The sequence below is a fragment of the Hyperolius riggenbachi genome, chromosome 12 (assembly GCF_040937935.1).
Source record: "Hyperolius riggenbachi isolate aHypRig1 chromosome 12, aHypRig1.pri, whole genome shotgun sequence".
Classification (NCBI taxonomy): domain Eukaryota; kingdom Metazoa; phylum Chordata; class Amphibia; order Anura; family Hyperoliidae; genus Hyperolius; species Hyperolius riggenbachi.
In genome coordinates, this window is record NC_090657.1 from 217,301,778 (window position 1) to 217,322,460 (window position 20,683).

Below are 20,683 nucleotides of genomic sequence, written 5' to 3' on the forward strand. Positions count from 1 at the left end.
CCAATAGACCCCCCCCCCCCCCCTCACACACCACCACTTCCTGGGTGGAGCATGTCTTGAGAACAGTTGACTCACAAGTGCTAAAAGAATTCATACATAAAGTGGGATTCACCTCGCCACGTCACATACATATGCATGTAGAATAGATGCACGTACCTGCTGGTTCTTCTGTGCTGCTGGACGGCGTAGTGGGAGGAGCTACAGGGATTTCTGCCGAGGGGGAGCGGGCGGGAGGAAAAACAAAGCACATTAATGAGAATACAGGAAAAGGCATCAGATCACTCACATGCTGTACACACACCGGTCCCCACACTCATCGCTCTGTGTTAGTCTATGGGGGAATCCCCAACACAAGCCAGCCAGGAGGAGCTGCGGCTACCAGCGGGCACAGACATTAAAGAGAACCTGTCACCTGTGGTGGGAAACTGCCCTGTTTGAATGTAGAAACTGTGGTTATCTCAACCGTTACTTGGTCAAGACTCTCTCTTACACCAGCTGCTGAATTATCTACAGTCATGTCACACTTCCTGCTGGTGTAACATTGCAAGGCATGATGGGAGCTCAGGATCTCTCTCCACTGGAGAGGAGTGGGTGGTACCTTAGGAGCCAGAGTTCACAATCTCCACTCAGAGGTAGAGATCATCAGTGAGATGCTCATTTTCCAAGTTGGTTAAAATTAACATGCAGCTTGTAAATGAGCCAAATAAATGCATTAGTTTCAGTATTTGTTTGAATGAGTTGCATTTCATTTGTATCTAGACACTAAAAAATAAGAATCTCATAGATCTTATCTACTCAGAGGACAGAGTTGTGATTAACAGTATTCAGTAGCCAAAAACCCTGCCTCATTCCAGGCTGAAGGAGATGCAGGGTTGCCTATTGGCTGCACACACAGTCCCTCCTCCTAGATGGCTTCAATTGAATGAAGAGCAGGAGGACTGTGATCATGTGACCAGATCAGTATAGGTATATGGCTGCATTATTGCAACTGAAGTGGGCAGCTATAGATTAGGGGATCTGACAAAGTACTGAGGTAGCTAACCAGATTTTCCAACTTCCCTGAACATGGGTTTTATACCATCATCTCTGTCACAGGAGCTGAACCAGGATAGTCTTAAACACAGCAGCCAGCCTCATCCAGATTAACTTCAATATATAAAGGTTATTTTACTGTGGGCAATGACACACCTGGTGACAGGTTCTCTTTAAAAGGCATCATCATTCACAGAGAGTTGTTTTTCTTCTCCAGACTAACCACCTGATCTGTTAGAATGCCAAAAACTATTTTTGTAAATGCAGTTGGCTGTTTGGGTAACAGAACATCCCCCATCCCCACAGAAGGGCTCATGGTAGGAAGCTTTGGGGTTGATCACACAGCAACAGAGATGTGGCCTCCATAGTCTATGTAGCATCCTCCACATCTGCATCCCTGCACTGCACAATGACAGCTGTCTAGAAAAGTGACTTCATCTCCTGTCCACCCAAAAGGAGCGAGAATATCCACAGGAGTGCAGGAAAAGCCTCTGTGATTGGCAGAAGCTTCTCCTGCTGCCCAAGCTTCTTTGGTTAGACAGGAAATGACATCACCACTGTTCACAATTGTCATTGTGGATTGGTAAGTAGTGATGGTCATGTCTAGGAGAACTCATGGAGAAACATGTGATTTATATGATCAGCTGATAGATTTGCTGTGATCACATCCTGCACATGATCATGACTAGCAAATCAGAGACTTACATATCACCTGACCAAACTGATCACATGCTCCTCCATGAGTTTTCCTAGAAGTGACCATCACTATTGGTGAGTCACTACGCCTTAGTGGCTGCATCTCTGTATTTGGGCAAAATGTCCAGTTTAATCAAGAAGAGAGGAAAACTGAGAACTGTATTTATGTGCATAAGTACCGATATTCTTTCATGTAGCATTTTGAGGATTTGTATGGAAAACACACCTTCTGGGGAACAAAGGAGGTTCTGTTACCCCCAGCAACCAAACAGGTAACCCCGGTGAGTAAATGCAGGTATCCTTTAAGGTTTACCTAACATGTCCTTCAAAAGGCTCCTTCGAGTCTATAAGATATAATCCGGAGAAGAAAGAAAAAGGCACAAGGAAAAGGAAGATGCAAATGTTAATCAGGGAGGTAAAATCCAACATTATTGGACATCACTCTGTAGAAGGGTCCCTGAGAACGACGTCCTCTCCAAGAGAGAATCAATCACATATTTACCAAAAATACAGAATGTGACAATTAAAACAAAATAAAGAGGTCCTCCACGGTAACACAACCCCCCTTATTAGAGCAATCTTTACCGGAACTGCAAGGGTCTTGAATGTCCTAGGCTAGGGTTGCCTGAAATGTCAGGGCATTGACCCAGCCACCATCTGAAGGACCATCTGTGAATTTCAGAGCTGCCCACATGAGCTGCTATTTGGATGCCCATGGATACACATTTGGCAACCAAAGATGGCCATCTTCAACTGTACCAAGCAGGAGATGGATGTGGTCCAACCCAAAAGATGGGAGACTATAACCACAAGACGTTAGGAGTGGTGCCCTTGTGGTTCATTATTTTGTGAGGGGCTTCATTGTTCTTTCTTCATTCAACTACCAATTAAGACTGGAGGACATCTTTATGTTATAAATAAAATTCAGGCAGCTGTCGGTTTAGACTTCGGTATCTCGTGTTATGCTAAATTTTTCTAAACACTAATTCTAGAGCAGTTTCAGAAGAAGATCACACAATGTTAGTAATAGACGTGTACTGAAGACACAATGCCATCTACTCATAGACCTTTTACCGAGCTCTGGCCATGGTGTGGACGTCTTTTAGGATGAATCAACAGCCCAACAATGTGCCCCATCTATTCACAACTGCCTAAGGCATCCACAGGCCGCAGTTAGAGGAACAGGAAGCTGAAGGAAATCTAATTAGGTGAACGTTGTTATTTTTGGTTGTTTATTTTCTGATTCATACCTTACCCAATCCACAAAGCACGGCATTACTTCAGCAATGTTAAACATGAGCCATGTCTCAGGATGAACCCAAGTTCATGAGAACGTATTTGAGGAAGAAGGAGTGAGTAAAGGCGCTCCGGGTGTCTAGCTATACAATAGGGCATACTTATAAGAACACAAATACAAAATGGCTGCCCAGGAGACAGCTGCACTGTATGCATGGAGGGTGTGATGGAGAAACGACAGGTCCTCATGAAGGAAGGACACTTGTCGGTGGGGCTAGAGCGGTTCTTCTGACATGTAGGCCTGAGGCCTATTCTTGTTACCATGGCAACACTACATATTGGATGGTCTTCAGGTCTCGAGTGGATGGCATTGCTCGTTACCAGTCTGTACAACACATAATACTGACAAGACATACTTATGCAGGGGGCAATGGGCGAGCGGCTTTGTTGGTAGCCCTTGGCACATCGATTGCATGTTATGCCAGTCACGCCATCTTTGCAGGGACACTGGCCCGTGGTCTGATTACAGGTTTTGCCGGCCGCACCAACAGGATGGCAATCGCAGGCTGCGGGGTGGAAGAGACGAGAAGGGGTTGGAACAACAAGGTCACAATAAGCCAAAACACAAGTTCTATCATGGTGGGGTAGGGGTAAGGAGGGGGGAGGAGTCATTGAGATCTGCTGGGGGAGGGGACAGCCAGGGAAGGAGGCGGGGGAATCTATCATGCAAGCTTTCTACTGAAGCCAATACAAGCTACATAATCAGTGCATACAGTCACAAAACACACTTTTGCCATTTTTTTTCAGCAGTTCTTATTGATAACATTTTTTTTTTTAAACAAATGATGCATTACTGATTTTAGTTTTAAAATACAATCTGGATAATCTGTTCCTTGTTTACTATACAAAAATGACGGTAAATAATTTCTCTGATAGTGATGGCAGAATTGCAAATAACAGCTGCAGAGCGATGATACGGGATTTAGAGTAAGATCAGTACATGCTGCAGCTAGTTTACTATCAGTACAGGCATAGAGAAACAGCTTATATTATACATACTGGGGATAACAGTATACTAGCTGCAGCGTGTGCTGATCTCTGCTACCTTCAGTATGTACAGTATCAGCTGTTACTCTGTGCCTGTACTGATAGTAAACTAGCTGCAGTGTGTGCTGATCTCTGTTACCTCCAGTATGTACAGTATAAGCTGTTACTCTGTGCCTGTATTGATAGTAAACTAGCTGCAGCGTGTGCTGATCTCTGTTACCTCCAGTATGTACAGTATCAGCTGTTACTCTGTGCCTGTACTGATAGTAAACTAGCTGCAGCGTGTGCTGATCTCTGTTACCTCCAGTATGTACAGTATCAGCTGTTACTCTGCGCCTGTACTAATAGTAAGCTAGCTGCAATATGTGCCTGTACTGATAGAGATAAACAGATGCTGCAGCAAGTTTACTATCAGTACAGGCACAGAGTAACAGCTGATACTGTACATACTGGAGGTAACAGAGATCAGCACACGCTGCAGCTAGTATACTGTTATCCCCAGTATGTATAATATAAGCTGTTTCTCTATGCCTGCACTGATAGTAAACTAGCTGCATCGTGTGCTAATCTCTGTTACCTCCAGTATGTACAGTATCAGCTGTTACTCTGTGCCTGTACTAATAGAGATAAACAGATGATGCTGCAAGTTTACTATCAGTACAGGCACATACTGCAGCTAGTTTACTATCAGTACAGGCACAGAGTAACAGTTTATACTGGAGGTAGCAGAAATCAGCACAGACTGCAGCTGGTTTACTATCAGTATAGACTCAGAGTAACACCCAATACTATACATACTGGAGGGGGTGGGGAAGCTGTGCCACTTCAAGAAGCTGCGTCACCCCATTCTTGGTATTCAGAAAACAGTGGCCATGTGGCCCCCCAGAGCTCTGAAGTCGTTCCCCAGGTGATTGCACTTACCTTGATAAAGAGATCATGAACCACAAAACAAACATGACACCACATTGAACAACCCCATGAAATAAATGGAACAATTTAGTAGGACTATTGTAAAGCGGAAACCCAGGGATTTGTACATGTAGCCACTCATGCAGATATGGGTGGGGTAAGAGAAGACAACAGATGAGCTCTAACAGGAAGGCACGCAGGTCAACTCTTCCATAGTTACATAGTTTGGTTGGTTGGAAAAAAGACATTCATCAATCAAGTCCAATCAGAATAAAAATAAACAAACATGAGGTACCTTTCTCTACTGCACCCTCACATATCCCAGTTGATCCAGGGGAGGGCTAACGGCTTAGGCCAATTAACCTTTTTAGGGAAAATAAAAATAATTCCCAACTCCAGGTGGCAGTCAAATAATATCCGTGGATCAACTCTGCCAGGAATCACCTAGTAAATTATAGCCATGGGGCGTAGCAATAGGGGTTGCAGAGGTTGCAATCGCATCGGGGCCCTTGGGCCAGAGGGACCCTGAAGGGCCCTCCCTCAACTGCAGTATTAGCTCTCTGTTGGTCCTGTGCTCATAATAATCACTTCTATGGATGCTTTGAATAGTGGTAATAAATAACAAGCTGCTCCCCATCCCCTTCTTGCACCTCTGACACTGTAGTTGCCATTGGCAGGTTTTGGTGCGCTGTATCAATTGTTATGTATAGAGTGCTTGAGGGGCCCATTGTAAAACTTGCATCGGGGCCCACAGCTCCTTAGCTACGCCACTGATTATAGCCACAAACGTCTTTCAATGCAAGGAAAGCACCAAACCTTTAAATGCAGATACAGTATAATCTTCTGTAAACTCTAATATAGGTAACCCTCTGGATATAGTAAACTTATTCCTTAGGTCCCAGCAACTGCGTCTGTATAAATATGCCTAATGATGTTGATCCAGGGATTTTATCTGATTGCCATCTGGAGTCGGGAAGGAATTTTTCCCTTGAGGGGCTAATTGGACCATGCCTTGTAAGGGTTTTTCGCCTTCCTCTGGATCAACAGGGATATGTGAGGGAGCAGGCTGGTGTTGTACTTTATACTGGTTGAACTCGATGGACGTATGTCTTTTTTCAACCAAAATAACTATGTAACTATGTAAATATAGAATGTATGACCAATTCTGATATAGTAAACTTCTGATATTGTAAGCTACTTCTTCGGGTCTCTTGAAGGTCACTATAAAGGGATTCTACTGTATAGAATGTGCCATAACTACTTTCTGTGGTAATCCAAAGACATAACAACAGAAGTTGTTTAGGTGGTTCTGGATCAGAAGTACTGTACTCTGTATGGTTCTGATCCAGTCATTAAAGGTATCACCTAAACAGCTTTTGTTGTTATGTCTTCTCTCCATGACTAATAGCGGACCACACGGAACTGGCTTCCTGTGGCAATACATTCCACATTTTAACCACTCTTACTGTAAAGAACCCCTTCCTAAATAGATGGCAAAACCTTTTTTCCGTCATATGCAGATCATGTTCCCTTGTCCTGTACACAAGCCTAGGGACAAAAAAGCCCATCTGCCAAGATTTTGTATTGCCCTCTGATGTATTTATACATGTTAATCAGGTCACCCAGTAGCCATCTTTTTTCCAGGCTAAATATAAGCCCAGTTTTGTTCAACCTTTCTTGGTAAGTGAGGCCTTCTATCTGTCTATTTGATTAATTTAAGTTGTCTTTTGTACCTATTCTAGTATGTTAATGTTCTTCCTATAGTGTGGTTCCCAAAACTGTATCTAATACTCTAGATGTGGCCTAGCTAAGGAGCTTTGGGCCCCAGTGCGAGTTTTATATTGGGCCCCTCAAGCACTGTCTACATAACAACTGATACGATGCACCAAAACCTGCCAAGGACAACACAGTGTCAGAGCTGCAAGCAGGGAATGGGGAACAGTTTATCAATTATCTTGCACAATCCTTGTTCTCAAATCTAATGCTGCCATTTATGCTTTAGTGTAGTCAGCCGTTGGGCTGACATTTGCCACTGACATTCATTTGTTTTGTTAGGCAGCAGTTAGTTCATATGCATTGGATTGTTTGTTTCTTTGATCCCTTTCACTGTAATTGCCTGTGTTGTAACTGCCTGTAGTGTGTATTGTGTTATACATTGTGCCACATTAGGGCTATTCAATTGTTGGATAAGCCCATTTTTCTGTATCTGATGCGCAAACTTTTTCATGCTTACAATACAATTATAAATTAAGCATTTCAACTGCGTGGTGTGCCAGTTATTTTTCTTTATTAGAACAGTTTATCAATGATCACTACTATTCAGAATAACAATAGAAGTGATTATTACCAGCACAGGACCAATAAAGAGCTAATACTGCAGTTGAGGAAGGGTCCCTCTGGCCCAAGGGCCCGGGTGCGGTCGCCACCTCTGCACCCCCTATTGCTACATCACTGGTTACACAGAGGGGAGTAGTACACTAGCATCTCGTGATTTATATCGCATTTTCTGCATCCCGGAATTGTATTTGCTTTAGCTGCTGCTGCTTGACATTGGATATGATTGTTTAACTTGTTATCAACCATTATCCCCAAGTCTGATGTACTTATCGATAAGCCATTATTACTTAGTAGGTTAAAGGTGGACCCAAATTAAAAATACACGATTTCAGAAATAAAATCTATTTTCTAAATTATAATAATAAATAGCAGCCTTTTTCAGCTGCATGATGACAATATAAAATATTTTACATTTATTGGAGGAACCCCTCCCTTCCTTTCATATTGCCGGGACAGAATCCAGCAGACTGGTGGCGTAGGAGGTGTCCGGCAATGGAGGAATTGCTAATGGCTGCCACCTGAATAACCCTAGTTATGAAAAGAGAAGGGTGAAAAGCATGCACTGAAATGCTCATAGGCTTGAAGGAGTGTTTATTTATCTTTGTATGTGTCAGAGTGCTGCAACTAAGTATTTTGAATTAAAAGCCTGTTTGGTTTGGGTCCGCTTTAAAGCAAACCTGAATCGGAATAAAAATATATGATATAATGAATTATATGTGTAGTATGAATAATGAATAGAATATAAGTAGCAAAGTCTCATTTTTATTTTCAGTTCTATAGCTTTTTTATAACACTGCAGCATACTGTCACAGTTGCAGTTTTAAAACCACACTCTGTCTTTTAAGCTATAAATGAAAACAAAGCTGTGTGAACATTCCTGCAGTAAAATATTTCTAGCTGTCTCTCACTGTTTCTTGGTCGTTCTGCTATAGAAAACAGTGCTTCAGAAAACAGGACTGTATTCGACCTCAGAGAAGCTCTTTTGCATAGATAACAACTGAATTTGTTTTTTTTAAACTCTTCCCATACAGGAAAACAACAAGGGACTCTTTTCTTTGCTGCTAATGTTCTATTTCTTAGCTGTACTACACATACAATTAATGATCTCGTCACTTTATTTTTGCTTCAAGCTTTGCTCCAACCAGGCTGCTGTTTTTCACTAATTACAATGATTGATTAATCCATCCTTGCTTGATCTGATGTACACCTGGAAGATTCAACTAAACACAGTCTTATGTACTAAAAGGACATTTTGTCACTATTACAAGTGACTTCTTCACATCAAGTGAGGTGGAGGATACACCCAGACACTGCAATTGTCTAAGATGCCTAGTGGAGAAACATCCCTAAGCAGGGAGGGCGGCCATTTATCAACACCGTATAATACTGATCATCCATCTGTACAATACACACCTTCAACCAGGCAACTTAAACAGCTGATATCTACATCATGAGCACCAGCTGTTAAATCTTTAGTTTGGAGTAAGTGGATTATCTGTGCATAGAAGTGTAAATTACTTCCCCTGGATGGAAGAAGCTGCTTGTAGTAGTTACATAGTTACATAGTTATTTTGGCTGAAAAAAGACATACGTCCATCAAGTTCAACCAGTACAAAGTACAACTCCAGCCCGTCCCCCACATACCCCTGTTGATCCAGAGGTAGGCAAAAAACCCCACAAGGCATGGTCCAATTAGCCCCAAATGGGAAAAATTCCTTCCTGACTCCAGATGGCAATCAGATAAAATCCCTGGATCAACATCATTAGGCATAACTTAGTAATTGTAGCCATGGATGTCTTTCAACGCAAGGAAAGCATCTAAGCCCCCTTTAAATGCAGGTATAGAGTTTGCCATAACGACTTCCTGTGGCAATGCATTCCACATCTTAACCACTCTTACTGTAAAGAACCCTTTCCTAAATAAATGGCTAAAACGTTTTTCCTCCATGCGCAGCTCATGTCCTCTAGTCCTTTGAGAAGGCCTAGGGACAAAAAGCTCATCCGCCAAGCTATTATATTGCCCTCTAATGTATTTATACATGTTAATTAGATCTCCTCTAAGGCGTCTTTTCTCTAGACTAAATAAACCCAGTTTATCTAACCTTTCTTGGTAAGTGAGACCTTCCATCCCACGTATCAATTTTGTAGCTCGTCTCTGCACCTGCTCTAAAACTGCAATATCTTTTTTGTAATGTGGTGCCCAGAACTGAATTCCATATTCCAGATGTGGCCTTACTAGAGAGTTAAACAGGGGCAATATTATGCTAGCATCTCGAGTTTTTATTTCCCTTTTAATGCATCCCAAAATTTTGTTCGCTTTAGCTGCAGCGGCTTGGTATTGAGTACGATTATTTAACTTGTTGTCGATGAGTACTCCTAAGTCCTTCTCCAAGTTTGATGTTCCCAACTGTATCCCATTTATTTTGTATGGTGCTAGACCATTGGTACGACCAAAATGCATGACTTTACATTTGTCAACATTGAATTTCATCTGCCATGTATGTGCCCATATAGCCATCCTATCCAGATCCTGTTGCAATATGACACTATCTTCCTGAGAGTTGATGATTCTGCACAATTTTGTATCATCTGCAAAAATAGCAACATTGCTCACTACTGCATCTACTAGGTCATTAATAAATAAATTGAAGAGCACTGGACCCAGTACAGACCCCTGTGGGACCCCACTGCTAACAGTCTCCCATTTTGAGTACGATCCATTGACCACAACTCTTTGTTTTCTGTCCATTAGCCAGTTCCCTATCCATGCACACAGACTCTTCCCCAGTCCTTGCATCCTCAAATTTTGCACTAGACTTCTGTGGGGAACAGTGTCGAAGGCCTTTGCAAAGTCCAAGTATATCACATCTACAGCATTCCCAATATCCATATTAGCATTCACTACCTCATAAAAGCTGAGCATGTTAGTCAAACAGGACCTGTCTTTAGTAAACCCATGTTGATGCTGAGAAATAAGATTATTTTCTACTATGAAGTCATGTATAGTATCTCTTAGTAACCCCTCAAATAGTTTGCATACAACTGATGTTAAGCTTACAGGTCTATAATTTCCTGGATCTGATTTTTTGCCCTTCTTAAATAATGGGAAAACGTGGGCTGTACGCCAATCCACTGGGACTCTGCTAGTTGCAAGAGAGTCACAAAAGATAAGATAAAGGGGCTTAGCTATAACTGAACTTAATTCTCTTAGGACCCGAGGATGCATGCCATCCGGGCCAGGTGCCTTGTCTATTTTTAATTTATTTAGTCTTGCCTTTACTTCTTCCTGCGTTAAGTTAAGTAGTGATGAAACATTTTGCAGAACATGGCAAGGAAAGCAGTAGAAACTGCCTCTATGTGGCTAGATATTGAGCTTCAAGGACAACTTATTACTCAGAAGAATTTAACCAATAGCAATTAGAGAATAAAAAAAAAATAGATCAATAGATGTTTGACTGGGTTCTACATGAACCTTGCCTTAAAGAGAGCCCAAGGTGGGCTCAAAAAGTAAAAAAAAAAAAAAAAAGTAGGCTATCTGATCCGGGGGGCTGAGCGGATCTGGTAGCCCCCCCCCCCCCCCCAAAAAAAAACCCGCTCCCCGCAGCTCCTGTGGGCCGCACTGGTCCACTTTCACTTTTGTAACTTATAGGTCACGACGCTGCACGGAGAGACTGTGTGTCTCTCGCAGTGTGCAGAAAAGCGGGGTAATGGAGACAAATATTGTCACTAATCCTGGGGGCTATAGTGCGGTGGGGGGCATAGATTGGCGGTGTGGGGACACAGAGGCAGGTCATGAGGCAGAGAACTTGCCTCTGTGTGCCATCTGCACACCTTGAGTTTTCTTTAATTGGATTCAAATTATTATTTTTTTTAAAAGGCTATAATTTATTTACCATGATTATTCCACCCAGAGAGTATTGCAATCAAAGAGAGATGAAACAAAAACAAGTAATCTCTTCTTAACCACTTCGGGACCAGCACCCTCTGCCCCCTTAAGGACCAGAGGGTGCTGGTCCAGTAAACCGCCGCTTCCCGACAATTCGCCGCTCCCGCCGGTCACGTCGCTCTGTCCCTGCTACAGGCTGCTCTCTCTGCCGTCGCTATGACGGCAGAGCGCTGTGCACCGTTCAGGAGCCGCTTTCATTGGCTCCTGACCCTGTCACTCAATGTAAGCCAATGGGAACGGCTTACATGAATGGCAGGGCCAGGAGCCAATAAAAACGGCTCCTGCCCGGCTCACAGTGCTCTGCCGTCATAGAGGCGGCAGGGCAGCACATTTCTGCGGAGATCGAGCGGCGGGGACGTGCGGTGAATGGGACGTAGAGTTTACGTCCGGTCAGAACCGCAGCGCCCCCTGCCCGCCGTAGATTTATACTGCGGTGGCCTGCAGGTAGTTAAGCTATAAAAGCCCAGTTTTTACAACCTTTCTTGCTATGTGAGATCTTCCATCCCTGTGGTTTATTTAGTTGCCTGACTTTGTACCTGTTCTAGAACGTGCTTGTCCTTCATTGAGTGTGGTGCCCCATACTCCAGATGTGGTCTCACAAGAGGGAGTCGTATACGAGCATCTCATGATTCTATCTCCTGCTTTATGTGTCCCAGAATTTTATATGCTTTAGCTTCTGCTGCTTGGCATTGGGTACCCTTACTTAGTTAATTATCAATCAGTATTACCAAGTCCTTCTCCAAGTCCGATGTCTGCCTTCTCCGAGGCTGTACGTCATTTATTTTATATGGTGTTCTACCACTGAGGTGCAGGTGCATAACCATCAACATTAAATTCCATATGCCTGCTCATATGGCCAAGTCGCCAGACTCTTCCTGTAGTAGGTCACCGTCCTGCCAAATACTAATACCATATCATTTTGTATCATCTGCAAAACTGGGTTGCTGGTGCCGTATCTGATATTACTATTGTCTGTGCATCTTACAACATTCTTGCCTGTTGCTGAAGTACCTGCTGTAGATATTTGAGATTAAAGTCGTGCAATTGTGATGTGAGTTTAGTAATATTCAGGGAGCCTTCTACACCACTGCTGCCTTTCCTGACTTTTATTTTGCGCTGATTGCAGCATTGTCTCTTCTGTTTATCTTCCAGGTGCGGCTTCGTGAATCCTGAACGTTCTTTTGTTGTGCACCATGAAAGACGGACGTCTATACTGTTTGATTCATTATCGGGTGGGATCAAGACGCTGCTTACAATATTGAAGCTTTATAAACATGTCATGAGAAAAATATGGAGCCTGCTGCTGTTCACCTCCCAGGAGAACTCCAGCTGCCCTGACTGGTCACTTAAAGCAAGAAGGCAGAGCAGGTGTCTGAATTTTCCATTAGGCCAGCGATTTAAAAAAAATATAATAGCCAGAGGTTCAAAATGACATCTGTGTTATTTTCTTTATTGATGAAGACTCTTGATGGGAGCAAAATAAATTCACCAAGTACGAAAGCACCCGAGGCTAGCGGCTGATGCTTCCTTGAGAACGGAAGTGGCAGGTCAACCACCAAACAAGAAACGTCCTGAGGACAAGATGGAACACTCAAGTCAAAGAAGCTTCCCTGAGGAGAAGACAGACAGAACAAGAAACTTAACTGAGGACAAGATGGAGGCACTGCAGCCAACCACTGAACAAGAACCTTCCCTGAGAAAATGATGGTGTTACTCAAGTCAACAAATGAACAAGAAGCTTGAGGGCAAGGTGAAGTCATTCAAGCCAACCACTGAACAGAAGGTTCATGGATGTCAAGATGGATCACTGAACAATAATCTTCCTGTAAATAAGATGGTGGCACTCTGGAACAAGAATCTTCCTAGGGAAAAAATGTAAGTGCAACATAAAGATTTTCTGAGGACTAGATGGAGGTATTCAGGGTAACCAATAAACTAGAGACTTTCTTGGGGGATAGATGGAAGGACTCAGGCCAACTGCTAACTAAGAAACCTTACAAAGGACGCCCTTACAAGGCCTTTATCTGTAAAGGTCTTTTAGGGTAACTACTGAAAAAAAACAGATGAGCAGAAGATGGAGGTACTGAAGCTAACTGCTGGTCAAAAAGCTTCTTAGTGTACAAGATGGAGTCAATTAGGCCAACCACTGAACAAGAACGTTCCATAAGGACAAGATGAAGGCCACCCTGGACAACAGCTGTACAAGTATAGTAACTGGTGCACAAAGATCAACATTAAGCATTAAAAACTATCGAGCTGGAAATTAATTTTTTTTATTAAGCTTTTTTTTTTCATTCACTCTGATGTGGCCTCTGGCAACTATTCTGATTCTTCTTCAAGATAATATTGTCAGTAGGTGGCCATGTCAGTACCGCTGAATTATTCATAGACAAAAGTAAAGCAGGAGACCAAGCACAAGCTAGAGAAGATAACCGATGAAGCCGATCCTCTACTTGCTATTGACATGTTTGACCCGATGAAGTGGGAAGTTATCACAAAACGCATTGTCAGGTGTATTTAATAAACTAGTGAATAACGAGTCGTTATTCACTTCCCTGTCTGTCAGCCAATTACTGTGAACAGTTCCTTGCTTTTTAAACCATTTTTAGTTTCTTTCTTTTTTCAGTTTCCTCCCCCCCCCCCCCCCCCCCCCTGTTTTATTGAAGGGCGAGCTGACCATTTACCGAAGACCGGGGGAATCAGCCCATAGTTAAGACGATCACCCAACACCCACCATTATTTTTTTTTTATAATCTCTACAGACATACAACACTATACGGGGTTCCTGGGGTCTCTGTGTTTTTGTCTTTCTCTGGAAGGTACCAGATTCTCCTAACAATTTCTGGACTGTGCCGTTCAGTAAAACAAAACCCCACCATCAAGTTCTGGCAATATGGTTGTCTTATTCCCCAGTCCAATCCACTTCCTCCTATTTTACACATTTTTTGCCCCCTTTATTAAATTCCATCCACCTTAAATACATATGAGCTCAGTGGTTCTCAGGAACTGGGCAGATGTAGCTCTGTCACCAGGAACTGGTAAGTCGGACACACATGACATCTCCAGTGCTACAGCCTCTGCTGTTCCACAGCAGCCCCTGGTCAGCGAGCAGCTTCAGATGCAAAACCTGCTTGGCGAGGTCATTCTCAACCTAAACCATAATGGACTAGTTCCTGGTTCTTGGAATGTGGCTGGAAAGCACACTATAGCCTCATCTGCTCAAACATCAGGGCTCTAATTTTCTTTTTCTACCATCTCACCTGGAAACATCTCTGTCTGTTATTTTGACCTGAAGGCACCAAATGCTCTCGACGTTGTAGACAATGAGCGGCCTCCCTCGCATCTGATGCCTGCAGGGCTTCTTCAACGACTTCACTGTGTTACGTCTTAAAAATCAACAGTTTTGCCAACAAAAGGCTGACTTTGTTCATTGTCTGCACAGATTTTTTTTTTTGTAAAAGAACATTCCTTCGGCACAAGCGGACAAATTACAAAAAAAATGCAGTAAAATAATTTCGGAAGCACGTTCACTGAGCATTTTATTAGGAGATCTGCTGATTCATGCGATTATCTAACCAGCCAATCCTGTGGAAGCAGCGTAATGCATAAAGTCATGCAGATACTGGTCAGGAGCTTCAGTTAAAGGACAACCGAGGTGACACGTGACATGACGAGATAGACATGGGTATGTACAGTGCCTAGCACACAAATAACTAGGCTGTGTTCCCTTTTTTCTTTCTCTGCCTGAAAGAGTTAAACATCAGGTATGTAAGTGGCTGACTCAGTCATGACTCTGACAGGAAGTGACTACAGTGTTACCCTCACTGATAAGAAATTCAAACTTTAAAACACTTTCCTAGCAGAAAATGGCTTCTGAGAGCAAGAAAGAGGTAAAAAGGGGAATTTCTTATCAGTGAGGGTCACATTGTAGTCACTTCCTGTCTGAGTCAGGACAGTCAGCCACTTACATACCTGATATTTAACTCTTTCAGGCAGAGAAAGAAAAAAAGGAACACAGCCTAGTTATTTGTGTGCTAGGCACTGTACATACACGTCTATTTCATCATGTCCCATGTCACTTCGGGTATCCTTTAAAAACACTGATTCAGTTTCCCATTCTTCAATGTATATGATAGTGAATAAGGCATTATTAGCAAAACACAAAGTTTTGTGCAATGATATGCGGATGATACCACTCTGGTGGCTGAGGAAGAATTAAAGAGCCTAGGCATGAATGTCAAACAAGAAAGTGCCAAAGCTGATCTACTGCTTTGCATCAATAAAACTAAAGTCATGTCATCTGCTCCAATAAACCATATACAAATTGATCAGGAAAAAGTAGAAGTTGTAACAGATTTTATCTTCCTGGGATAGAGATTGCACTTTACCAACAAAGATCAGGATAGTTAAAGCTATGGCCTTTCCAGTAGTAACATATGGTTGTGAAAGTTGGACTATAAATAAGGTCATGTGTAGAAACATTTTGCACTTTTTAGAGTTCCCTGGACTGCCAGAAAATCTAACCAGTCAATACATGAAAACATGAGGCCTAAATGTCCACTAGAAGGTTTGTTACTTTGGTCATATAATGAGAAACCCAGATACTTTGGAAAAATCCTTGATGCTTTGAAAAATTGAAGGCAAATGAAGAAGAGGACGACAGAGGCTAACATGAACAGAGCATACAGGTATGTGAAGCTATGAACATGCCTATGCAACAGCTGAAAGAAGCAGTGACTGACAGGCACATCTGGTGTGAAAAAGTACATATGGTCATGAAGAGTTGGAGTTGACTAAACAAAGATACTTAAACACCAAGGAGGCTTCAATATGTATCTCCTTGCTTCTAGGAGAGTCAGAGTTTTCTTCCTCAGGACAGAGCAGATCATCTAACTCCACCCACCTCCTCCCTACTGCTGGGAGATGACCTCTATATGGCCAGCACCGCAGTTCAGCATCTCCTTCCAGTTCAGTGTAAAATAAAGCCAAAGCAGAATAGAATTCAATCTTGTCAGCCAAAAACAGTAAGCTGACTTAGGGTAGATACTGGATCCCCAGCCATAGGCAAATGCCGGGGGGGGGGGGGGGGGCTGGGCTGGTGCAGTGTCTTGGCACAGAAACATCAGAATATCTGCAGGTATCCTGCAGCTCACAGCCCCACCCCCTTTCTTTCTCAGCTACAGTTGACTTTGGATGGAGCAGCAGCGTGTGTACAGAGCATGGAGCAGCAGCGTGTGTACAGAGCATGGAGCAGCAGCGTGTGTACAGAGCATGGAGCAGCAGTGTGTGTACAGAGCATGGAGTAGCAGCGTGTGTACAGAGCATGGAGCAGCAGTGTGTGTACAGAGCATGGAGCAGCTCTGGGGAACTTAGAGTAAGGAATGAGCACAGCCCTGTGTCAATTTTCCCTTCATTACCAATGTTGGCTGTCCTCATTATTATCTGTATCCGAACTGCTCCTGATCAATCCCTTTGTGGGAGCAGATCTGACATGTTGGAAACAGTCGCCAGATCCTATCAGTCGGTCAGATGGAAAATTGCATTATGTGTACCCAGCATGATGTCCTATCATATTTGTATACTGTATTGTGTGTGGCTGAGGGAGACCCTTCAGGAATCCCCCCTTGAAAATCCTGGGTTTGCCCCTGCCAGCACTGGACAGCAGAAGACTGGAAACATTTAGCCTGGTCTTATGAATCTGGATTTCTGCTGATGGCACAGATGCTGGGTCACAATTTGGTAACAACAGAATGCGGGACGGGACGGGGTAAAATAGAGGATTTATAGCATGAATGTGTATATAACCAAAATGTGCTGTCAGCACAGAGCAGAATCTCAAAGGAATGTTTCCGACATTTTGTGAAATTCACACCAATAAAGAGAGGCCCTACCCAGTATTAGTATAGTGTTCCTAATAAAGGGAGGTCCTACCCAGTATTAGTATAGTGTTCCTAATAAAGGGAGGGCCTACCCAGTATTAGTATAGTGTTCCTAATAAAGGGTGACCCCCTACCCAGTATTAGTATAGTGTTCCTAATAAAGGAAGGTCCTGCCCAGTATTAGTATAGTGTTCCTAATAAAGGGAGGTCCTACCCAGTATTAGTATAGTGTTCCTAATAAAGGGAGGGCCTACCCAGTATTAGTATAGTGTTCCTAATAAAGGGTGACCCCCTACCCAGTATTAGTATAGTGTTCCTAATAAAGGAAGGTCCTGCCCAGTATTAGTATAGTGTTCCTAATAAAGGGAGACCCTACCCAGTATTAGTATAGTGTTCCTAATAAAGGAAGGTCCTGCCCAGTATTAGTATAGTGATCCTAATAAAGGGAGACCCTACCCAGTATTAGTATAGTGTTCCTAATAAAGGGAGGCCATGCCCAGTATTAGTACAGTGTTCCTAATAAAGGGAGACCCTACCCAGTATTAGTACAGTGCTCCTAATAAAGGGAGACCCTGCCCAGTATTAGTATAGTGTTCCTAATAAAGGGAGACCCTGCCCAGTATAAGTATAGTGTTCCTAATAAAGGGAGGGCCTACCCAGTATTAGTATAGTGTTCCTAATAAAGGGAGGTCCTGCCCAGTATTAGTATAGTGTTCCTAATAAAGGGAGGTCCTGCCCAGTATTAGTATAGTGTTGCTAATAAAGAGAGGCCCTACCCAGTATTAGTATAGTGTTCCTAATAAATGGAGGCTCTACTCAGTATCTTTTTAGTGCCCATAATAAAGGGAGGCCCTGCCCAGTATAAGTATAGTTTTCCTAATAAAGGGAGGCCCTACCTAGTATTAGTATAGTGTTCCTAATAAAGGGAGACCCTGCCCAGTATTAGTATAGTGTTCCTAATAAAGGGAGACCCTGCCCAGTATTAGTATAGTGTTCCTAATAAAGGGAGACCCTGCCCAGTATTAGTATAGTGTTCCTAATAAATGGAAGCCCTACCCAGTATTAGTACAGTGCTCCTACTAAAGGGAGACCCTGCCCAGTATTCGTATAGTGTTCCTAATAAAGGGAGACCCTAGCCAGTATTAGTACAGTGCTCTTAATAAAGGGAGACCCTGCCCAGTATTAGTATAGTGTTCCTAATAAAGGGAGGCCCTGCCCAGTATTAATATTGTGTTCCTAATAGAAACCCTACCCAGTATTAGTATAGTGTTTGTAATGAAGCAAGTCCCTACCCAGGATTAGTATAGTGTTCCTAATAAAGGGAGTCCCTACCCAGTATTAGTATAGTGTTCCTAATAAAGGGAGGCCCAGTACCCAGTATTAGTATAGTGTTCCTAATATAGGGAGACCCTGCCCAGTATTAGTATTGTGTTCCTAATATAGGGAGGCCCTGCCCAGTATTAGTATAGTGTTCCTAATATAGGGAGACCCTGCCCAGTATTAGTATTGTGTTCCTAATAAAGGAAGGCCATACCCAGTCTTAGTATAGTGTTCCTAATAAAGGGAGACCCTACCCAGTATTAGTATGGTGTTCCTAATAAAGGGAGACCCTACCCAGTATTAGTATAGTGTTCCTAATAAAGGGAGACTGTCCCCAGTATTAATATTGTGTTCCTAATAAAGAGAGGCCCTGCCCAGTATTAGTATAGTGTTCCTAATAAAGGGAGGGCCTGCCCAGTATTCAAATGATAGGTTAATGTTTTTTTTACATTAGTAGGCAATCACAAAAGCAATGACACGGGTCTATACTGAATTGTCCGATAGACATAAATGGTTAAAATGTCATACAGTAGAAAAATGAAAGTGTTTGGACAGCTTAATCCTTGTGTCATTTTTCTCCTTACAAAAGGTGTTGAATGTTTTACGAGCCTGTAAAATGCCAAGTGAAAATGTCAGTAAAGTGAATGGCACATGCGTCACTCCATCCTTGTGTCAATAAATTTTACTAGGCCCGATGACAAGCCACCCGTAAGGTATCTGCACTCGCGGTGGAGAGGACTGAAATGCGTCCTCCTGCCTGGAACAATGCGGTGGGAATGTGTTGTGACGGAGGGTGTCGCTGACGGCGTGGTACGTGCAAGGGTTAAGTTTCACGCCTCCGGTGAGTCGCTTAGCGGCCCGGAATGCTACGCCGGCAGATACGAGGTTAATCCACCTGCTTGCATACTCGCACAGGTGCGCTTAGCGATGGGAAAGAAGCTGCTATGTAAAAAACACCTGGCATGTCATTCGCTGCGTGGTTGTCAAACACGAACATGCCAAAAGGTCATGTTTTATATTTACATCAGTGCATCACCAAAAAAAGCAACAAACATCGGTGAGTGAACGGCTGGGAGCGAGGAGGGAGGATAGCGCACAAAGGACAAAGAATGGGGGAGTTATTTCAGAAATGTTGTGTCTATAGCTGCTCTTCACAGATGGTTTTGTGAGAAAAGTAAAATATGCTTCTTGTTCTCAGGCTGCCTTCCCACCGAGGGCATCACAGAGGCTTTTTCGGCTAACTGGGGCACAAGAACCTATGTTAGGGGCAAGCTCTCAGGCTAAGTAGTGCACAAGAATCCTACCTGAGGAAGTTTGGCCAACTGGAGCACAGAAAACCTTCCTATGGTGGTTCTCAGGCTAAATGGGGCAGAAGAATCCTACCTGAGGAAAGATGCAGGGAGTTAGGCAACTGAAACACAAAAAGCTTTCTTAAGGATAAGATGGAGGCTCTCAGGCTAAGTGCTGCCTACCTGAGGAAAGATGAATGGAGTTAGGCCAGCTGGAGCACAGGGAGCCTTTCTAAGGACAAGATGGAGGCACTCAGGCTAAGTGCTGCCTACCTGGCAGGAGATGCAGGAAGTTAGGCCAACTGGAGACCAGAAACCCATCCTGAGGACAAGATGGAAGCTCTAAGGCTAAGTGCTGCATACCTAAGGAAAGATTCAGGGAGTTAGGCCAACTGGAGCACATAAACCATTCCTAAGGACAAGATGGAGGCTATAAGGCTAAGTGCTGCCTACCTAAGGAATGATCCAGGGAGTTAGGCCAACTGGAGCACAGGAAGCCTTTCTAACAAGATGGAAGCACTCAGGCTAAGTGCTGCCTACCTGAGGACACTGCAGGAAGTTAGGCCAACTGGAGAACATAAGCTCTTCCTAAGGACAAGATGAAGCTGCCAAGTGCTGCACATGAATGTTACCTGAGGTGCAGGAAGATAGGCCAACTAGAGTACAGATACCGTTCCTAAGGACAGGATTGCGGCTGACTACGTGCTGCACAAGAATCCAACATGAGGAAAGATGCAGGCAGTTAGGCTAACTGGCACACAGAAACCCTTCCTAAGGACAAGTTGGAGGCACCAAGGCTAAAGGCTGCATAAGAATCGGGTAAAGATGGGTGAAATAAGGCTCAGGTAAAGATGGGTGAAATAAGGCTCGGGTAAAGATGGGTGAAATAAGGCTTACTGGTGCACAAGAAATCCTCCTAAAGACAATAGGACGTATCGAAAAGTAATGATCCCATTATGGTTTCTCTCTTAGAGAGGTAGTAATGAGAATGC

At 43.2% G+C, this 20,683-nt stretch overlaps 1 protein-coding gene across 2 annotated transcripts in view; it reads right to left on the reverse strand.

Annotated features, from left to right (window-relative positions):
• NTN1 (netrin 1) overlaps positions 1-20,683 on the reverse strand; it is a 431,580-nt gene that overhangs the window by 42,582 nt on the left and 368,315 nt on the right. For both annotated transcript variants that reach the window (XM_068263271.1, XM_068263272.1), the window contains 2 exons: positions 3,381-3,530; positions 157-210 (listed from right to left, as the gene is read on the reverse strand). In XM_068263271.1, the coding sequence (XP_068119372.1) occupies positions 157-210; positions 3,381-3,530 (204 nt within the window). The remainder of the gene's footprint in view (positions 1-156; positions 211-3,380; positions 3,531-20,683) is intronic.